The sequence below is a fragment of the Motacilla alba genome, chromosome 12, assembly GCF_015832195.1.
Source record: "Motacilla alba alba isolate MOTALB_02 chromosome 12, Motacilla_alba_V1.0_pri, whole genome shotgun sequence".
Lineage (NCBI taxonomy): Eukaryota > Metazoa > Chordata > Aves > Passeriformes > Motacillidae > Motacilla > Motacilla alba.
In genome coordinates this window covers 2374744-2396724 of record NC_052027.1, presented here as the reverse complement: position 1 = coordinate 2396724, position 21981 = coordinate 2374744, and the positions used below count along the sequence as shown (strand labels likewise).

The window sequence follows — 21981 nt, the reverse complement described above, 5'->3', positions numbered from 1 at the left end:
GCAGATTTTCTCTCTGCTAAGCTCCTTTTTGATCCATTAAAAGAACCATTCCGTCCTCAGCCTGCCCAGCCATTGAAATATTGTTTCAGAACAGCATTTCTTCAGATCAAACGTGACACTGTCAGCTCCTGAGTGGGTACAAACCCCTCTCAGTGGCTAAATGAGAGAGAAGGGAATTATCAAGGTCTCAATTCATCATGAAGAATACAGGGATGAAAAATCTGAGGCATGGCCAAACTTCAGTGGAAAAGCTGCAACCAGAATCCACAGGGGCTAAGATGGAGTTTTCAAAGCTTCTCCCCTTTGCTATTCTGTATTTTACTGACTGTTTTTTTTCCTGTGTATTTACCTACATTGAAGCTTTTGGGGTTGAAGATTGTCTTTTTTTTTTTTTTTCTTTTTTTTTTTTTTTGCTTTATGCCACTTCTGGATTTTAATTTGCACCTAAGAGCTTTTAGGTGCAACTGCAGTAAAAGTAACAGGTCATCAATATTTGATGGAGAGAAAGACAGTGAGGTGGCTTGTTATGAATCATTATTCAGGTGCCCAATTTATGAACATTTGCTGATTCACACTGGAATCTCTTTGGATCCTGTTTGATGAACACCATATGTTACCCAGCCACTCGATTGCATCCCCTATTTTATCACCAGCAGTTTTTCTGGTGGTTGGTGCAAGCTGATGGGAAGAAAAGCATCATTAAGGCAAAAAATATTGCAGAGGCAGAAGGGGAATACTTGGAAGTGTTTCTTCATGCTCAAAGCTGCCTTTGGAACAGTCACAGGTGTGTGAGGGAGAGCACCCAGGGCTCCTGTGTTGATGCACAGCTGTGACACCAGCTCAGTTCATGGGATCTCAGAATCATGGAATATCCTGCTTTGGAAGGGACCCACAAGGATCAGAAACGCTGCCCCAGGCGCCAAGATCCAGCTCCTGGCCCTGCCCAGACACCCCAAATCCCACCTTGGGCATCCCTGGGAGGGTTTTCCAAACCCTCCTGGAGCTCTGGCAGCCTCTGTGCCTATTCCCTGGGGAGCCTGGGCAGTTCCAGCACCCTCTGGGGAAGAACCTTGCCCTAAAATCCAGCCTGAACCCCCCTGGCACAACTACATTCACCCTTCCTTCTCCAGACAATACCCTTCAGCTGACCCATCTCTGCTCTGAGGAGGGGACATTTCCTATTTTGCTCTGTTCCTGTTCAGTACGGTGGATTATTAAACCTGAACTTATCTCCTCACTGTGCCACAAGTGGCAAACCCAGAGCTGCTGCAGCACCTGGTGATTATTGCCAAGGAAACAAAGATTTTTCCACTCAAGCCCAAATCCCTTCCCCTCCCAGCTGCACACCCCAGTGGCAGCAGCACCACGGGGACATCTCTGCTTGTCCTGGTCCCAAACCCACCCTGCCCTGCTCAGGAGCTGATCTCGGTGGAGGGAAAGGTCAGGTGAGGGTGGGACAGATGAGATTAGGGGGATATAAGCCAGAAGATCACCAGAAATCCAGGTTTAGTGCTTCTCCTTCCCAGCTGAGCTGTTGGGAGGGTGTCACAGGAGCAGGACAAGGTCTGATGTGTGTTCCACTTGCAGTTACAAATGTACAAATGCCAGAATGGGAAACAGAAACACACTGTGATGGGTTTTTTGTGTGTGTTTAATGGTTCTGATGCTGCTGCCAGCTCCAACTTCTGCTCTTGTGATTGTTCATTTCCTTTAATAATTCAGTACATCACCCAATCTTATGTTGTTAGTAATAAATATTAAATACCCAAGCTGTGATGCATGAATTAGATATTTTCTATTTTATGAAAGGAGCCTTGTATTAGAGTTAAATGTCAATTAAATGAGGGATATAAAAAATGATGCAGTGCTGCTGTGAGTGAATGGAGCCTGGCTTCCTGTGGAGTTGTGGCTCACACTGGATTTTTTTGAGTGTAAGGAAATGTGGCATTTGGGTGCAGATTCTCTGATGCCTGTTGAGGACTGAGCTTAGTGGCAAGAGGAGGTGCAAGAGGAGGTCAGGAACCCTGACCCCATTTTTATGAAACTTCCAGGACCTTCATATCTTAAATTTCTTCTAAACTCCCAATATTTTTTTTCAATTTCCACATTTACCAGGTGAATGTTGAAGAACTGAGGAAAAAAACCCACACAATATTACAGAATAATATCTTCTGTGCTAAAGTTCATTGCTAATTCAGCTGTGATTTGAAAATCCTCTAGTTTTAGATGTGTGTTCTGTGTGATTCTGTAGAAAATCCCCAAAATCCTGAAGTCCTGCCCTTGCATGTGACAGCAGAAGGGTGCCAGGCACAGTGACAGCTTATCCCAGGAAATCATATCCAATCCTTGTCCTGACCTACATCCCAAAGCACCTCAATGACATGAAAAAATAAAATATGAACAAGCCTAAAGATTAATTTTTTCCATAAAACCCAGGAGTGGTCCTGAAATTACCATTAAATGCAATTCCCCCAATTCTCTGCAAACTGACACAAACAACTCAGTGACTCCAGGGTGGTTTGAGGGCCCCGTGAGACAGTGATGGATTTGATTTGGCTCCTTGGCTTGTGAGGTGGCATTTGAGCATCTCAGCCAGTCTGATAATATCTTTTAATAATCCTGACAGAGCTCCACGGGCAGCTGGGCTCACACACAACCTTAGCTTGGCTTAGGAGCACTGGGATCTGTAAAAAAAAAAAACCTAAAAACCAACAAAACCATGGTAAAATAAAACACAAGTATGAAGCAAGTTGAGTCTTTTGACTTTTTCTTGAGATTCCAGATTTTGCTGTAAGAAAGTCACTTCAAAAAGTGAATGATCAACCCCAGTTTGCCAAGAAAACATTTCTAATATAGAAATTAATAAGCAGAAGAGGTGAAAATTGGTTAACACAGATCCACCTTGCTGTGGAAGAGAAAAAATCATAATGGAAACATTTAAATATTAAAAGTAGCGTTGCATTTCTGTTACTGTTTCTGCCAGATGTCTCTTTTATTTCTATTTTTCTATTGTGGCCCAGGAAAGTCGTGGATTCCCCATCCCTGGGAGTGCCCAAGGCCAGGTTGGACAGGGCTTGGGACAGCCTGGGATGGTGCAAGGTGTCCCTGTCCATGGCAGGGGTGGGATGAGCTTTACGATCCATCCAACCCAAGCCATTCTGGGATTCTGGGATTCCATTTTGTTTGTTTTTCCCCAGGGTGCTGCTCCTGGAGGATGGCAGCCTCAGGATCTCCAACATCTCCAAGCTGGATGCTGGGGCTTACACCTGTGTAGCCACAAACCAGTTTGGAAGTGCCAGAAACTCAGGGAACCTGATTGTGAAAGGTATTTCAGTATTTCCTTCTTCTGTGGACTGAGATGAGCTTTTAAAACCCTTCCAACCCAAGATTCTCTGAATTTGTAACTATTTTATTTTAATTTTAAAGATTTATTTTAATATCCTTCTTTTCAGCAGTATCAGAATGGTGCTGTAGCCTGCAGCGCGACCTCCTCCTTAACTTTGCAAGATCTGGCAAAAATCTTTTCAATATTCACCTTCTGACAGAGCAATTGGCACTGATACAGCTCAGAGTGAGACCTGAGATGGGGCTGCAGCACAGCCAGCAATGGAAACACCAAGAACTTCAGGGTTTCTGCAGCTCTGACCTCATTTAGGTTCTCCCCCTTTCACACGTCCCATACATTGTGGCAGTATGGGAAAATCCCATTAAAACATGAAAAAAAACCCTTATTTTGTTTGGCATTTATGAAGTTTATTAAAACACCAAGTAACAACACGGTATAAAAATGATCTTGTTTGCAGGGAACATTTGTTTTTGTTTCCCCTCTGGAGAAGTTTGGGCTGTTCAATTATAGGCCTCATTGCTTCAGCATTATTTTCAACTGAAATGTCAGAACTTGGGAAAGCATGGCTAATGTGCAAATTAAGTTTATTGCTGCTCATTGAGTTGTTTATTCTTTGTGGGAGAAGTCTTTTTTACACCTCCAGCACTCACATCTCCCCTCTTTTCTCCCCTGGAATGGGATTTGCCATATAATGCATGTTTGCTGTTGCTAAGCAAGATAGATGGATAAGGCAGAACCAAGAGCTTTTAAGAAGCTTTTAAAAGTATTTGAGATAGAAGTTTTGAAGACAAGCCCATAAAAGAAGTAAAAAATAACACCCAAGTGAACATGCTGCATTAGTGGGGATGAGCAGAATACAACAGGAAGTGCAAGAGGATGGGAATACAATAATAAATTAATTTATTTTTTGTTAGCACTGCTAAAAAACTCACCTCATGCCCAAAGCCAGTGTAATTCCCAAAAGGACAGTTTCCAAGATTTATTTGGTGTCGGTAAACAGCTTCAGGCCAATAATAAAGGAGATTTCTTATGATGACAGAGGTGTCCAAGGCCAGGTTGGAGCACCCTGGGGCAGCGGAAGGTGTCCCTGCCATGGCAGGGGTGGCACTGGATGGGGTTTAAGTTCCTTTCCAACCCAAACCTTTCCAGAATTCTGTGATTTAAGAATCACCTAAATTCTGGAGTTAAGCTGTGAGGAGCATTGAACTAACCCAGCTCGTGCACATTTCCTTCTCCTCCTCTCACATTATTTTCAGATCATATTAATATTGTTGAAGTGATTCCGCTCTCATTTTCTACATGTGTCTAAATTCTCACCACTTTATAACACTTGCATGCACAAAAGCTTTATCCAAGGGAATTGCTTACAACAAAGTGGTTGTTATCTCTAATCTGTCTGCCAGTCACATCAACAAACGTGAAGCCATATAAACCCACTTCTTTCCCCTTCAGCGAGCTGATTCTTCCCCTCATAAGAGCTGCAAGTTTGGGTCTCGATGTAATGGGTTAAAAATGATCAAATAAATAATTTTCCTGCCTGGGAAGGTCTTTGAAGATGTAACTTGAGTAGTGCTGTGGAGTAAACTACTGCTGACATTAATACAGATTAAGGATGGCGATGTCTAAAGTAAGTGGAGATGAGCAGCAATTTTGCTTTTGCTGCAGTTTTTGGCCAGGAGAATTCTTCAAGTTTGGAGAACCAGGGGCATGTTTTTAAGAGAAGTCTGTAGCTTTTGACTGGAATCATAGCTACTGATTATGGGCTTCATGAAGTAGCATAATTTAGGGTGTTCCTAATATAAATATAAATTAATTTAGGGTGCTCCTCTCACATCTGCTCACTCTCAGGCCCACAATGGTCGTGGTACTGCCATAGGAGTGGTCTAAAATCATCCCTGTATTAGAGAGAATTCCCTTTATTACAGAACATTCGGGCCAGTTTGAAATCCTTTCCCGAACGGTACAAACCTCCTTCAATAACTGCTATTTTTATAAGCATTTTAATTAAAAAGATGTAAATTTTTTTGTCTCCTCAGAAAGGACTGTCATCACTATTCCCCCCCTGGACACAGATGTAACAGTTGGAGAGAGCATTGTCCTGCCATGCCAGGTGTCCCACGACCCCTCCCTGGACGTGGGGTTCTCGTGGTCGTTCAATGGCCAGAGGATTGATTTGAGCAGAGGAATCCATCACTTTGAAAGGATTGGAAGGGTGAGTTTCCCAAACTCCTTAATGAAACTCTTTGCCACAGTCTTCACACGACACGAATGTTTGTCATAATTCCTCCCTCGCTGTTTATAGGCCTGGCAAATCACTGTTTCTTTACAAGGGCTGCAAACATTTATTTTTCTTCCCTAAATTTCATAAAGGCGCTTGAGTTATTTGTGAAGCCATAATAAAAATGTCCCCACGAAAGAAACTGATGATAGCTATGAATATTTTAATTTAAAAGCTGAATTTTGTATTAATATTGAGCAATTTATAAAAATGCCCAGTATGGGAAGCATGTTGTGAGTGATTAGTTTACTTTGTTCTTTTTTTTTTCTTCTTTTTTTTTTATCTCTCCAGGAATCTGCTGGGGATTTGATGATAAGAAATATTCAGCTGCATCATTCTGGGAAATATGTGTGCATGGTGCAAACTTCTTTAGACAGTCAATCTGCAGCAGCAGATATAATTGTGAGAGGTATGTCTGTAAGGGAGACACACATGTCTTCTAGAGGAATTAGGAATTAAATCTTCTAGAGGAATTAAACAACATCAGCTTTGTTTAAACAGCTCCTAGGATGTCAATTACACATCTCAATAGAGAACTCTTGGCCCCAGAATTGTGGCCAGCATGATCCTGGTGTTCAGCCAACCCAGGAGAACCTCTGCAGTTCTGCCCTGGTGTCTTTGGCAAAAATTTTGGGCTACACAGATGGGAGGGAAATCCTCTAATCTCAGCAGTGTTGTTATTTGCTTCAGGCATCTCTGGGTCACAGTGCAGGCTGGGAAAATCAAAATATCTCATTCCTTTCCCCTGTTTGGAGATAATATGAAATAGTATTTTCTAGCTCAGCTTTTTACTGCCAGCAGTGAGGAAATGCTGTCACGGGAGCAGGTCTGTAAACCCTAGGAGAAATCAGAAATCTGTGTAGTGCACCTTCCTGCATTCCTTCTGAACCTCAGTTTTGATTGAATTCAGTAGGAATTCTCAGACTGTTCAGTGGTTCAACAAAAGACAACACTGGGTGCCTTTCTTTGTCAGACACAAAGAAGAAATCATTCCTTTGTTTGTAGTTTTCATGTTAGTGACATCAAGACATTAATTTTCCTGACTCATAAAAATGTAATCCAGGCATGGAGCCATCATTTAGGGATTGTGCAGCTTTTATGACACTGCAGCTTCATGAATAATTCCTCTGACTTGAGAAAGTAAGAGTTGCCCAACCCATTCCAGCGGTGAATCTTCTCTTCCCAATACCTTCCTCTTAAAATGCTGATCGTGTCAGGCCCTCCAGGTCCACCAGAAGATGTTAAAGTTGAACATGTTTCTAGCACAACTGCTGGGTTATCCTGGAAGCCTGGAGCAGATAACAACAGCCCAGTGCAGATCTACAGTGTCCAGACCAGGACTCCCTTCTCGGTGGGATGGCAGGCGGTCGCCACAGGTGAGCAATGTGGGACTTGCCTTGGAATTTTTATTTAGTACATACCAGTAATTACCTCGAAAACCCACTGCTGGTGTCATGTTTGCCTTCAGCTCCTGAGGTCATTAATGGCAGGACTCACAAGGCCACCGTGGTGGATTTAAGCCCCTGGGTTGAGTACGAGTTCCGCGTGGTCGCCAGCAACAGCGTTGGGATCGGGGAGCCCAGCAGGCCATCAGCTCTCCTGAAAACCAAAGCAGCAGGTAAGGCCCTGCTTCCTGCCAGGTTTTTCCAGCTCTCAGCTGTGGGAATTTCATTGCAGCAGAGCCACTCATTCCTACAGGGTTATTTACCCAATTCCACAGGCAGGGATCCAAAGTGTTCCACGAGAACCTGTAACTGGATGGGACTTGGAGCAGCCTGGGATTGATGCCTCAGGTTTTAGGTTTTCTATTTTTCACATTCTGTGCTGCTTTAGTGTGCGGGTCTGAGCTTCCTATCAGGGGATGGTGAGCTCTGTGCACAGAGCAGGGAGACAAAACAATTCCTGCTCCAGCTGGGCACCAAGGACAAATGATCCAAAGCTCAGCCCAGGAGCACAAACAGCGTGGGCTGCAGAGAGAAAAACAAGCAGGGTGGGAGTGCCTGGGCTAAAGCTGGAACGGGACAATGAACTGCAAGGTGCAAATGGAGCAGAGCTGAGCCAAGGCAGAGACCCCGGGAGCGCTCGTGCATTTTGGGACCATTTGGGTTCCTCTTGGGGGCAGCCCTGGCTGGGCTCTTGTGCTGCCCAAGGTGGATCCATGGAGGAGATGCTTTGGATAAATCCCTGCTTTATTCTGTGACTCTGCCCAGCCTCTGTTCTAGGGCAGCCTGCACAAGAAACCAGGATAGTGGAAGGTGGTGGGACTGGATAGGCTCTAAGGTCCCTTCCAACCCAAACCATCCTGGCATTCCATGATAAAAGCTGGAGTTGGCCTATGTTCCTCCCTTTGATGTGTCCCAACCAACCTTTCACTCAAGCAATTGGGCAGAACAATTTTTGTTCTCCCAATTAAATCCAAGTTTTTGCCCTGCTCAGGCACTTGCACGTGGAATGGTAACTCCACTCTCTGAATGTCCCTTGGCTGCAGAGGTGTTTGATACCTGAGCAGCAGGAGGAGCGGGATAATTTTAACTCTGGATATTGGAGGAGATAAATGACAGCATCCAAAGCCCAGTGAAACCAACAGCTTCTACTGACTCCAGAGTGGAATCCTTTCTGTCTGTCTGTCTGTCTGACCTTTACTCATTCATCTTCTGGGACTTGGCACCTCAGGGGAAGCCGCCTCATTCTTGGGTGACCAACACTGTCAGTCCTCTGACCTGCTCAGTTTGGTACAATTTATTTGCAGCCAAAACCTTTATGTTCCTTCCAGCCCCCTGCTTATCAACTGTCTCCCACCCATAAAATCAGTGTTTATGGGATGGAAAGCAGTAAAATGGAAGCAGCTTTTACAATCCACTTTCTCTTCTCTGTTTATCTCATTTGCCAAGCTCCGAAGTTTGGCAAGCTGCATTTCAGGACAGAACTCAAAATACAGTATTGTACATTATACAGTAGAAAATATATTTATTTTAGAATGTGGAATCCATTTTTTTATGGGAATAGAATCCCAGAATGGTTTGGATTGGTAGGGACCTTAAAGACCATCTAGTTCCAACCCCAGCACCTTCCAGAGGAGGTCAAATTTTTTAAATTTCCCAGCAGAGTATCTCAAATGAATATTCTCCATTACATCATTGATCACAAAGACCAAATCAATCTTGAGAAGGTTTTTGTTGCTGTTACCACCGTGGGGCTTTGTAAAGTGGGATATTCAAAACTAGACAGGCAGTGAAAGCTTTCATCTTTTAAAGCTTTTATTTATTTATTTATTAGAGGGATTCACAAGGCTGGGGCAAGGAGGAGAAAGAAACAATAAAATTATTGTTATTTATCATGGCAATAACACAAGGAAGATTATTTCTCTACAGTGTAGCTCTGCCTGAAGTTTGACAAAAGAGGCAGAAAGACTCACTTCAGGATTTTAGCTGCTTAACTCCTTCACTGCTGTAAATCCCTGTCTCAAAACATTGCAGTGCAGTGGGACAATATCAGCTTCTTTAATTTTTTAGTCAGAATAGGAACCTGAAATCAGCAGGGCAGTGTGGGCAGCAAATACCTGGCCAGGAAAGGGTGGATTTGAGCTCTGCTGTTGTAATAACTATTTTACCAGCTAAAATCTGAGCATTAGTAGATTTGTGAATGCAAATGAGCCACTGTTCGTTTCATTAAAATGGAGCTGAGAATTAATTGAGCCTCTGTTGGTGCACTCAGCTGTAAATTTTCATCTGTTTCTCAACTCTGACCCAGTTGAGGCTCTGCTGAGCTGCAGCACAAAATTTTCCCCATGCAAATGTAGCAAGTACCAAACACATTTAACACATGAGCTAATTGAGCATCACTTGGTTCATGAAACAGTGAAACACCAGGCTTGAAAGTTTGTTTTGCTGTTTCCATGCAGTTCTTGTCAGTCTGGGATTGTTTGCCTCTGATGTGCCCAAAGACACTGACTGTGAGTGACAAAAATGAGCAGCTCTGTGAAACCCTCCAGAAGAGCCCAGGCTGCTGGCTCTTAGACTCACTCTTATGGCTGCACAGCAAAATTATTCTGAAATTCCTCCCATTTCTAGAGGATGAAATCAGATATTTATTTATACATGGACTAGAATATGGAAATTATATATAATTTATATATTTAATTATATGTAATGTAAATTATATCATGGGCTGGCATCAGTTTCGGTGAACTTTAAGCACTGTTGCTTTTATTGCCACCCTTGGAGCTGGGTTAATGCATTTGTCAAGGGGAAGGACAAGCAGATATGGCAAAACTTGCCCAAAATCTCTGAAAAAAGGCTTCTGAGATGTAAACATCACTCCTATTTCTCACCCTACACATCAGCTTTTCAGACAGTGAGAGCTGAATGAAGACAATGACAAAACAATCTTGAAATTTCTAAAGATAGGATTTGGAGATGGAACCACCAACTGTCCTGTAGAAGATTCCTGTCTCTGCCTGTTCCAGGGATGTCCTCTTCTCTTATACTTCTCCAGCAGCTGAAAAAGAACATGATATCATGGAACCATAGAATGGGCTGGGTTGGAAGGGACCTTAAAGAAGAAATATAAAGCAAGAGGCAGGAAGTGCTGATACTGTCTTTGCCTCTCCACCATGAGCCCCTTCAGCCTCAACAAAGCTCCCTGATCTCAGTCCTCCACCTCTGGCGCCACACACCTGTGGAATGCTGGAGAAATGCAACTCTCTTCAACCAACTTTTGGACATTTACAGTCTTGGGAGAAGGAGAAAAGCAACTTGTGAGTTCTGAGTTTGCTGAGAAAAGCATACAACCAATTAAAAAAATTAATATATTGCTCCAACAACATGTTTACTGAACAAATGCATAATTAGTAAATCAGTAGTGTTGCAGCTACAGTCTGAATGGAACATCATTTTGCCAATTAGTTGATGAGGCATAATAATGTCAGATACTTGATGCTCCCAGTTCTTTAATTAATTTTTTGAACCAGGGTACTCATGTATCAAATTCATCTATGGCTTCAGCCTTAGAAAACGTGTAAACATCATTTCAGTTCATTTCAAATGGGCTGCGGTGCAATGTAATCCCTGCTCCACTGTGAGAGGTGGAATGGCTGCAGGTGAGGGAGGAAATCCTCGGATCACCCACTTGGAAAGGCCTCCAGGATCACTGAGCCCAACCTGTGGCTGACCACAGCTTTGTGCAGAGCTGGACAAGCACTCGAGGTGTGGCCTCAGCAGTGCCCAGTGCAGAGAGACAATCAGTGCCCTGCTCCTGTGGCCACACCATTGCTGATCCAGGCCAGGTGACCTTGGCCTTCCTCCTCACCTGGGCACACCTGGCCTCGTCTTCAGCTGGTGTCACCAGCCCCCCCAGCTCCTTTTTTGCTGGGCCACTTCCAGCCACTCTTCCCCCATCTTGGAGTGCTCCTTGGGGCTGTTGTGACTCAAGAGCAGGACCCTGCACGTCACCTTGTTGAGCCTCACACCGCTGGCCCCAGCCCATGGATCCATCCTGCCCAGATCCCTCTGCAGAGCCCTCCAGCACATCCACACTCCCACCCAGCACATCCACACACCCAATCTGTGATCTTCCTGAGCTCCAGATCAGCCATAAAGACACTAAACAGGGCTGGCCCCAGGACTGAGCCTTGGGGAACCAGCTGCCAACACCAACTCCTTTTCTTCTCCAGTTCCTGTGGTGGCACCGGCGAACATCGGCGGAGGAGGAGGGAGCCGCTCCGAGCTGGTCATCACATGGGAGGTAATTCTGAGCTCAGAGAACCCCAGGTTTGTCCAAAGGGGATAAACCTGTGGGTGAAATCACAGCCCTGCTGAAATCCAAAGGCCTTGGGTCACCGGCTTTGGTTGAGCCTGGATTTCACCCTGGATGTGGAAAGCAAACAGCCTGTAAGAGATACAGCAAGTTTTCCGTCTTGTAGGGAACAATTTGTAAAAATAAACAGTTTAAGAGTCATGTTGTAAAGATGTTTAGAAGTCTGCATAACCCTCTTATCTCCATTGTACAGGAGGTGCTTAACACACTAATCTGCTTGGCCATTTTCTGCATTTACATTTTTCCTACTTTTGTTTACACGTTTTCCATTCTGGAACACTGTGCTGACAAGACATATCCTATTATGCGTTAAAGGAGATGAGCCCTTTAATTCTGCAGCACTCCAGCGAGAGCAGAGAATACACATTTCCAGAGCAGTTAATGCCAGCCAAGTTGGAAAGGGTGAGTGCAGGTCACTTCACAGAGTAGAAAGTGAGTGCTGTGGGAAGGATCCTCCTTTTCCACCTCCCAGCAGCTTCCCACAGGCTGGGATGAAGGCTGGCAGCCTCTGGCAAAGCCTGGGAAGTGATGGGGTAGCTGCTTGGTCAAAAAGTGAAAAATCAGATCCAAAGAATTTTTTTTTAAATCCCCACTAGATAAATAACACCGCTGATGTTTTCCCCTCCCTGTGCTGCAAACAGAGTGAAATTCCACTTTCCCTGAGCTAAGTTTTCCCCCATCTGCACCTTTCACTCTTTTGTTTCATTTTCTCCTCTTTGGGAGCAGAAGAACATGAAAATCGAAAGCAACCTGAGAGATCTCAATCAAATTATCCTGTTGGACTCCGTAGTGTGTCCCGAAAAACAGCCAGGAGAAATCCTAGTTATGGCCAGCAAACAACACTGAACACGACTCTGCGGCTTTCTGTGATGAACTCACTAAATGTCTTGATTAAATCTGAGGTCACAGAAGCCTCAAAAACAAATTAAATGCTCTAGAAAGTAGCTTGAACTCCTATAAATCCCCAGTGAGGCATCATTCCTCATATTTAACTCTCTCAGGGCTGGAAAAGAGATGGAAAGGGGAATATTGGGTGTTTGTAAAACACAGAAGGAAATACATGTGTTGTAAATGCCAGAGTAGGCTTATTATCATTATTTTTATTATTAGAATTAGAAGGAATTTATGGTAAAAATATCATAAGTGCCCTGAAGTCTTCTGAAGTGCTTCCAGATTTCCCCCTATCATCTCACACTGTTTGTGCTCCCAAGAGTTTGCAGAAGAGGTTGAAGCCAGGACTCAGGTCCTGACCCTTTTTCTGTCTTTTTGCACCCTTTTCCATGCCCCTTCCTTTGATGCAAGCTTCTGAAATAAATGCAGTTTTACTGAGAAACATTTCCTTTCTCCATTTAATCCTGATTTTATTTCATAAATGTCCTCTTACTTTGAGAATGTGGAAGTATTTTTATCCCGTGAAAAACCAAACTTCATGCTGGACACGGTGTTGCTGTAATTGCCTTTTCAGTTTGAGCCTTTCATACGTATCTTGACATGAGATTTTATTAATAGAAACATTAATTTTGCCATGTTGACTTGCAGGAACATTTCTGTTCTGAGAACTTAAATAAGAATATGTTCATGCACTTGAGGCTTTCTCCTTGCTGAAAAAAATACATCAGTACTGCACTCAGAGGCAGGCAATTATACAACTGACACACATTTCTTTGTATACATTTGTTCCTTCCCAACTCTTTTTTTCCCTTAAAATCATTTATTTAAAATTAGCATTCCTATGCCCCTTTGGGGAAAGAAAAAAAATCTACAAGCTACAACTTGTACTGAGTGAAACGCTTTTAATTTTGCAAACTTCATGCCTGAAAGAGACAACTTTAATGGAGCTGATCAGATCTTTTGTTTCTAAATTGATTGCCCCGATAGATTTATTATTTTGATTTTTATTTCAATATTACATTGACGGATGGGGCAAACATTATTATCTTCTCCAAGGCACAGCCAACTAAATCAATACCACTAAAATACAGTCAGGCAATGAAGATTCAATTAAAACTGTGGATACATGCACACCTTTTATTGACTGCCCTGTCACCACAGCCAGTGTCAGAAGAGCTCCAGAACGGGGAAGGTTTTGGCTACGTCGTCATGTTCCGTCCCCTTGGCTCAACAACCTGGACCAAAGCTGTGGTGGCCTCGGTGGAATCCAGCAAATACATTTATAGGAACGAGAGCATCACACCCCTCTCTCCTTTCGAGGTCAAAGTTGGTGTCTACAACAACGAGGGAGAAGGGACCCTGAGCTCCGTTTCCATCATCTACTCAGGAGAGGACGGTAACACGAGTTACTCTCAGTGGTAATGGGTGTGTAGCAGCTATAGGTGACAGATCTGATCAGGCAGATCTCACAGGGATTTTAAGGGCCCTGCTCAAACCTGCTCATTGGATGTTTATGACAGACGTGAGGCAGGAGATGGGAATCTGAAGTAAAAATAGCAAGAGGCAAATTTTCAGAATTATTTTCAGTATAGAGGCTGTTTCAACTCATTTGTCCCCAAGGTGCTCCTGCTGAGCGTGTTGGGAAAACTGGGAGACACCCAAAGGTGTTGCTCTCAGGGGGCTTGGTTCCTCAGACCACTCAGTGTGGCTGATTTCTGAAAATCTGCTCCAGCAGATGGGGAATGGACAATTCTGAGAACAAGCTTTGCTGACATCCCACCATAAGTGGAGAACAGAGCTCATTGTTACCCCAGGGGCTCTTCCTGCTGCTTCCCCCAGCATGTCCTCCGCTTGCACTGTCCCTGTGGTCACAGCATGTCCCAGCAGCTGTGTTTTCCCTGTCGCAGAGCCACAGATGGCCCCGGCGGGCGCCTCAGCGCTGAGCGTGTCGGCGGCGGCGGTGGAGGTGTCCTGGCTGCCCATCCCCTGGAACCGGCACACGGGCAGGGTGCTGGGCTACGAGGTGAGGGCTGGGCCACGGGGTGAGGGGCTCTGACACCTTGGAGTTGTCCCTTTCCTGTCCAGAATCCTTTTGGCCTTCTGGTTCCTCCTCCCAATGAGCAAACTGCTGCTTCCAAGCCAACGGAGCGTGGAGCTCTTTCCCTGGCTCTCGTTAGCAGCAACCCACCTGAGATAATCAGGAGGATTTACAGCCCAGAACTGCAGCTCTGTCCCAGATTTTCTGTGCTCAGATTTGGGGACAGGCACATGTGGCACTGCTGACAGAGCAGGGCAGGATAAATGTCCTCCAGCACTACCCAGAGCTTGTGTTGTGGTGCACTGAAAAGCTTTTAACTTCTCCCTCCTCTTAATAAAATCATTTAGGCTGGAAAAGACCTTTAAGACCATCAGGTGCAACCATTAACTCAAACTTTTGAGGAGGGCAGTGGAGGAGTCCCCATCCCTGCAGGGATTTAAAAGCTGTGTGGATGTGGCACTTGGGGATGTGGTTTAGTGCTGGCCTTGGCATTGCTGAGTTAATGGTTGGACTTACAGATATTTTCCAACCTAAATGATTCTGTGATTTTAGAATTAAGTCCTGGCAGATATCATTCCTGGTCATTTTACTTGCACAGTGATGCAATTTGATGCTTTTTTTTTTTTTAATTTGTAGATAAGAGGAAAACAAGTCAAAACCACTTTAAATTCTGTGCTATCATTGCAATGTATAAATGAAGGTAATAGGAGTCATGTACAGTCCACAAGCCTTCCTAAATCAATTACTCACTGAAAAAAACCAGCAGGTCTAAACAGGTGTCACTGAAGAAACTAGAGCCAGGATACAAAATAATTAAAAACCTTTTAGATGATTGAGATAAATGCTCTTTTTTATCTCCTAAGGTTTTCTTTCATTGTGTTCAACCATAAAACTAACAAAGCCTTTATCATTCCTTACCTTATCAAAGGTTTCCTTCTGGACATCTGTAAATTCAAGGATTTCATTTAGTTCCTTAATTGGGATTCAGTCTCTGAAATGTTATTTCTTCTCTATAAATATTCATGCCTGGGTTTACATCCTGCTAGATTGGAGTACAAAAAAAATCCTGTATTCCTCGAAATCTTCCTTGTCAGCATGTCTGCTTCCCAGCCAAGCCTCTAATTGCTGGAACACAATGAACTGCCTGTTCTTTGTTCTCGCTTTTTAGGTTTTATATTGGATAGATGATCCCAAGGAAAGCACAGCTGGGAAGGTCAGAGTCAGTGGGAATGTGACAGCTAAAAACATCACGGGCCTGAGAGCGAACACGATGTATTTTGCAACAGTCCGAGCCTACAACACCGCGGGGACAGGGCCCTCCAGCACCCCGGTGAATGTCACCACCAAAAAATCCCGTGAGTATTGGGTTTGGTACAACAAGGGTGTCACTTTTGTGCTGAGGTTGATGCAGGAACAGGTGAGAGGCAGCATTGTAGAAAGAGGAAAAGAAGGTTTTATTCAAGAGAACCGCGCGGTTTCTACAGAGGGATGCGATACATTCTATTTGATTGGCTAGTTAACAAAAACTCCTTCCTCATACACCGTCCTTGAGAAGAACAGAAAGACAAAGTAGAAAAACACCACCTGTAGATTGTGTATACTTTACAAGTCATGACATCTGTACAACTCCTTGGAAGTTCTCACAAGCCCCTGTGAGAAACGCTTGCCGTTTCTCTCTCTCTGCCCCATGGCATCCACACAAGGGTCCCAAATTCCCAGCTGGGACAGGCACATTCCAGCTCACCCTGACCCATCACTGCCAAACGCTTCAACAGCAAGGAGAACTAAATCCCAGATTTCTTCATCAGTCAGACAACAAAATCTGTCATGAGAAACTTCCTCTGGTCCTAAATCAGTGCCCACGAGGACGGATTTCTGTTTGCCTTGGAAGAGCAGCCCCCTTGCTTTCAGGGCATTCCAGAGATGCAGAGCCAATAAAGGAGAGATGTCCACAGGTCAGACAAGAGATTCTGGGGTGAGGCTGTGTTGGTTTGGGGGTTTTAAAAGAAGCTGGTGAAGGCACCAAATACAGAGGGGTTTTGGGACCTCTGAACTTGGCACTGCAGAGCTCAGCATAAGGGATATATTGATATAAACACAATTTAGGTTTTTTTGGAGTTTTTTCAGTAATACTAAAAGTAAAGCCCTCTGCTGTTTTGTTTTCCTTGGACTCTATTTTCCCAGTAAATTATTGATCAGCCCTTTAGCATAAAAGGGAAATATTTCTCCTGAGTTTCACCAGTTTTCCTCTTTTCTACATGCTGTTCCATGCCATTGCTCCAAGTGCAAGACAGGAACAACTTGTAGAATGAGTTAATTGATTATTTAATTGCCACAAAACCAATATATATATTGTCCAAGACCAGGTTGGATGAGGCTTGGAGAAACCTGGAAGGGTGGAAGGTGTCTGTGACCATGGCAGGGGGTTGAATGAAATGAAATTTAAGCGCTATTCCAACCAAACCATTCTGTGATTTTTATCACAGTCCATTTTTCAGTAGAAAAAATATTCATCTCTGGGAATTCTCCCCTCTATTCCTATGTACATCTCTATGAAAGACAAGTTAAAGACATGGCAGTCAAATGACAAAACACAGAAGGAATAAATTTGCTTTTGTTTTACATCTACTTTATCTTCTGTCAAATTCAGGATTGTGCTAATGGTTCATTTAAAAATTAAAGTCAAAATAACCTTTTTAATATTTAAATATATAGATTAAAATTTCAAGCTCTGTCTGGGGAAGATGCAAGCACTTGCAATAAGAGAAGAGGTAATATGTCAAGAGAATATAAACAACGTGCATCTGGAGCAGGAGATGGAGCTCCAAAGTAATAGCTCTGTCTTCCTGCTCAGCATCCAGCATTCCTGCAGCCTTCTGCTCATCCAATTATTGCAGGGACTCAGCAGAGCTGAAATGATCCTTCTGCCAAAGAGGTGCAATTCTGATTGAAGTGTTCTTCTCTAAGATCGATGTAAGGTCTAAGGTGACATCCTGGTTTCAGTTAAAAGTACTTAGGTGGAATTGAGGTCCTCAAACCATGGACATGGCTCCATAAAAAGCTTTACTCTTCTGGTTCTTTAATTATATGGCATGGATTGCAGAAATTCCTCTTCCTCTTCCTCTTTCCTCTTTCCTCTTTCCTCTTTCCCCTTTTCCTTTTCCTTTTCTTTTTCCTTTTCCTTTTCCTTTTCCTTTTCCTTTTCCTTTTCCTTTTCCTTTTCCTTTTCCTTTTCCTTTTCCTTTTCCTTTTCCTTTTCCTTTTCCGTTTCCTTTTCCTTTTCCTTTTCCTTTTCCTTTTTTCCTTTTCCTTTTCCTTTTCCTTTTCCTTTTCCTTTTTTCCTTTTCCTTTTCCTTTTCCTTTTCCTTTTCCTTTTCCTTTTCCTTTTCCTTTTCCTTTTCCTTTTCCTTTTCCTTCTCCTTTTCCTTCTCCTTTTCCTTCTCCTTTTCCTTTTCCTTCTCCTTCTCCTTCTCCTTCTCCTCTTCCTTTTATTTTTCCATCTTCCTCTTCTTTTTTCCTCACAAATAAATACATATACACATTAAATATATCAGCATTACATATAGATACTGGAAATACTTGCATGGATAAACCTCAGCACAGTTCAGCAACAAAGCCAAGTGTTACCTAAGCCATGACAATAACATCAGCACCTCCAAAAAACTGAAGCAGATACTTGGGGTTTCTATTATTCTTGACAGCATTGATTACAAGAAATTAATTGAGGAAATAATCTGCCAATCTTAGACCTGGAACTGCTTGGTTTTGCTAGCAGATGTTCCTATGGATTTTGGAAAGTGCTTTTACCACTTATTTTGGTTTCTGGCTGAAAAAAATCCCAGATAATTTTGTTTTGCAAATCCTCCTGTGGTGTTTTTTCAGCCCCGAGATAATGAATTAAGATAGCTTTAAGTTTCTCTGTCAAAAAGCTTTGGTCAAGGCTGTAATTCACCCATTTTTGAGTGATTTCAAACCTCTTCAGAGTGCACAGCCAATGAAGTATTTGACATCCTTTGCCTCTTGTGACTATTTTGTTCTCCAATTCCATATATAAAATGTTTCTTGAAAGCAACAAAGAGCTTTCAAGCCATATTTAAATAAATTTGCAGTTTGATGTATGTGAGAGTAGATAAATGTCTTCATAAAGAAATGAATCTTTTCCAACACTGACAGTGTGGCTGATGGAAGGCCACCCCTGGATATTCCCCTGGGACCTCCACCAACACCTCATTCCCTACCAGAGGGATGGATTAAACTTCTCCAAAGCCACGAGGCAGATGGATATGAAACAGCAGCACCCATCCATTTGTTTTATCTCTGTGGGAAATGATAGAAATTGTCACCAAATCACTGTTCCTTCCATGTGACATCCGTCACTCACCAACACACAGCGGGGAAGAGAAGGATCCCAGATTAAACAATTTAGAATCGGGGCTGGAATGTGTTTCTCCAAATCTCTCCTCATTTTTACCTCTGTTTCAATCCTCCTTTCCTGTGCCACCAGCCAGCAGGGCTTGGGAGGATGTGCCATGGAGCAGGAGAGAACGTGTTGGCCTAAATCTGAGCTCAGTTCAAAGGCTCAGCTCCACCCTCACATGTTCACACAGGATTCAATTCCAGTCACTTGTAGGCAAATTTTCAAAGTCCTCGCACTTAGGCATAAAAAGCCTTTGAAAAAGCTGCTCTCAGCCTATTGTGCTGAGAATTTCTAAAATCCTACAATGTTTCATGGTGGATCACATGGAGACTTTCATGTGCAGCTCTTTGTAACCTGTCCTGGCTGATGGAAATCTTGGCTTCTGTAGTTCGCTCTCAGTTTTAGATTTTTCTGAGATCCAGACAGCAAAACATCCTCTAGGACATGGAAATACAGAGAGGAACAACATTTTCCTTCCACAAAATCTCTCAAATATAACTTGAACTGTCAGACACTGTCAGGCTGTGCCTAATTTTGCAAATGAAGTCTCACAGTAAGAGGTTCTGTGCTATGAATAGATCTTTGTTCTGACTAATACCAGAGCAATGATGGACTGGAAAGTGGTTTTTTGGTCTTTTAGGTTGGAATCACCCAAGCATTTGCTACTCCCATATCAGCAGCTCATTCAGCTGCACTATGAAAATTAACACTCAGTTTATCTTGTTATTATCATCATCCTTTTTATATTTTTTTTTAAAGCACCAAGTCAACCTCCAGCGAACATCGCCTGGAAGCTGACAAATTCCAAAATCTGCCTGAACTGGGAGCATGTGAAAACAATGGAGAATGAGTCTGAGGTGTTGGGCTACAAAGTAAGTGATTTCTTTCTCTCATTAATCAGATATTTTGGTTACAATACAGGTACAGAGAGTTGGTGGAAAGTGAGTGCTCATTACCTGGAACACTGATTTTTTCTGGATTTATTGGGATGGTTGGCTGATGTTTACACAAATATTCATTCAGAGGAGGACTTAATTATCCCAACAGAAGGATTTTCTGTCTCCAGTCCTGTGTTTCTCTTGTCCCCTTGTAACCTTACTTGCCTAAACTTTCTTGCTTTCATATCTGCAGGGAAGGACTTTCACAAATATATAAGGAATAGAGAACAGTCTTTGAAGCATTAAAGGCAGTCATAAACTACATTTAAACATTCTCACTCTCTGGCAGTTCATAAACGTACCTTTAAAAAAGAGACTGAAAGATACCAAAGATCTATGTATGAACCAAAAAGGACTCCCATAAATCTACTTTTAAAGGAAATACAAATTTAAAGTTTGGTTTCAGTGCAGAATTCTTTGATTATCCTCAGGTTCTAGGAAACCACCTGCTGTGATACCCACCCCAAAATCCTGCAGTATTTATTCCCCTGTTTAAATTGCTTTTAACACCCTGCAGGATGCTGACAGTGCTCGGAAAAGTTTGGGAAACAACAGAAGAATCTCTAAGTCTCCCCCCCCAAAAAACTCATTAAAACTTAAAACTAAATGAAATAACTCTTGTTTTCTAATCCCTTTCCACTTAGATTCTGTACAGACAGAACAGGCAGAGCAAAGCCCATATCCTGGAGACAAACAACACTTCAGCTGAACTTCTGGTCCCGTTTGAAGAAGATTATCTCATCGAGATAAGAACCGTCAGCGATGGTGGCGATGGCAGCAGCAGTGAGGAAATTAGGATTCCAAAAATATCGAGTAAGTGAGAGAATTTTTTTTCCCCTCTGAATGCTGTTGCATAAGAAGAAATCTGTGCCTCTGAGCACAACAGATTCCCAGATTGTCCCTTGCCATAGGTGTCCCCCCTCCTGGTGCTTTTTGGTGCTGGCTCCTATAAATTTGTCTCTGGTACTCTGACATTCATTAGAGGAGAAAGTATTTTGCTCCACACCTTATTTTTAGTGCAGGTCTCCACTGCCCTGGCATGCAGAGCTCAGGGAAGGACACAGGAATAAGATTTCTTGGGAAAGTCAAAGTTCTCATATATAATGTGGCCCTAAATCTGCACTGGACAGAGGTCTCAGCCCTGTCCCATGGCTGTGCTGGGGTGGGCCAGGGTGCAGCCTCTGCTCTCATAAATCACTTATCATTCATAGAAAAGGGAGCATTTTTATATTTATATATCATAGTCTGTTTTGGAACAAAATAGTCAAAACCCTCTTGAAGAAGATACTCACGGGAAAGGTGAGATGTTGATCCAAAACCCTACTCCACAAAATAGCCACTACAGGTTAATAAACAAATAAATAGAATTAACATTTGTGGGTAATGTTTCATCTTGAAGAGAGAACAGAGATTGCTGTTAAGCTAAAATGCAAAGAAAAACTAATTTTTGACACAGATTTACCTCTGTTTATATTTTTTACAGGTTTAAGCTCTGGAGCAATGAGATTTTCCCAAAGGATAAACCACACATTGGCATCTGGGATCCTGCTGTTGAGCTCTGTTCTTCTAAACCCTTTTCCTTGCTGGTTCCTGCAATGCTCTGCCATGGACTTCTAAAAATAAAAAGTGTAGATTTTATCTTAATTCTTCACCATAACCAACATTCCTGAGAAAAATCAACACTGGGGAAGGGGTGGGAGCTGGAAGTGGTCTGTCATTAAGAAAATATTAGGCATCGATAGTCCATGAATTTTTAAAAATAGGCTTGGAAATGAAGGGGTAAATCAACATGCACTAATGAAACGGAGTGATGCCAAACCTAATTTGGGATTGACACGTGGGTGGTCTCAAATTTTCTCCAAGTAGTTGTTATTGGAACAGCATTTTAATGGAATGGCAACCTGTGCAAGCTGATGCCACGGAGGGGAGCAGGGATTTAAAACTCTTGTGATGTGGATATTATTTATCTCATGTTCTTCAATGTATCCTGTTAAAAAAAAACCCACTTTCAATTAAATAAAAGCTATTTGTTTACTTTTTGCACTTGTCTGTATTAGAGGAGGTGTCATAAAACACATTATTTGAAGTGCCCTGTGCTATTTTCTGCAGAAAAAGGGAGTTTAAATAAAATAAAAGGAGACTCCTATGAACCAACCCAAAACCCAGTGAATTCTACAGAAAAGCTTTCAGTGGCATCAGCAGGCCTTGAACCAGAGCTGAAATAGCAGCACCTTTTATACCATCAGGCACTTCACATAT

The 21981-nt window shown here is 42.8% G+C and overlaps 1 protein-coding gene across 5 annotated transcripts in view; it reads left to right on the top strand.

Moving 5' to 3' along the window:
• Positions 1–21756, top strand: part of LOC119706080 (contactin-6-like) — a 125833-nt gene extending 104077 nt beyond the window's left edge. For 4 of the 5 annotated variants that reach the window (XM_038149253.1, XM_038149252.1, XM_038149249.1 and 1 more), the window contains 12 exons: positions 3198–3325; positions 5383–5558; positions 5916–6033; positions 6842–7000; positions 7093–7242; positions 11296–11366; positions 13491–13725; positions 14237–14352; positions 15536–15722; positions 19544–19656; positions 20367–20535; positions 21206–21756. In XM_038149253.1, coding sequence (XP_038005181.1) covers positions 3198–3325; positions 5383–5558; positions 5916–6033; positions 6842–7000; positions 7093–7242; positions 11296–11366; positions 13491–13725; positions 14237–14352; positions 15536–15722; positions 19544–19656; positions 20367–20535; positions 21206–21339 — 1756 coding nt within the window. In that variant the 3' untranslated portion in view covers positions 21340–21756. The remainder of the gene's footprint in view (positions 1–3197; positions 3326–5382; positions 5559–5915; positions 6034–6841; positions 7001–7092; positions 7243–11295; positions 11367–13490; positions 13726–14236; positions 14353–15535; positions 15723–19543; positions 19657–20366; positions 20536–21205) is intronic. The other variant, XM_038149251.1, reaches the window with a different exon arrangement.
• The last annotated feature ends 225 nt before the right edge of the window (positions 21757–21981 follow it).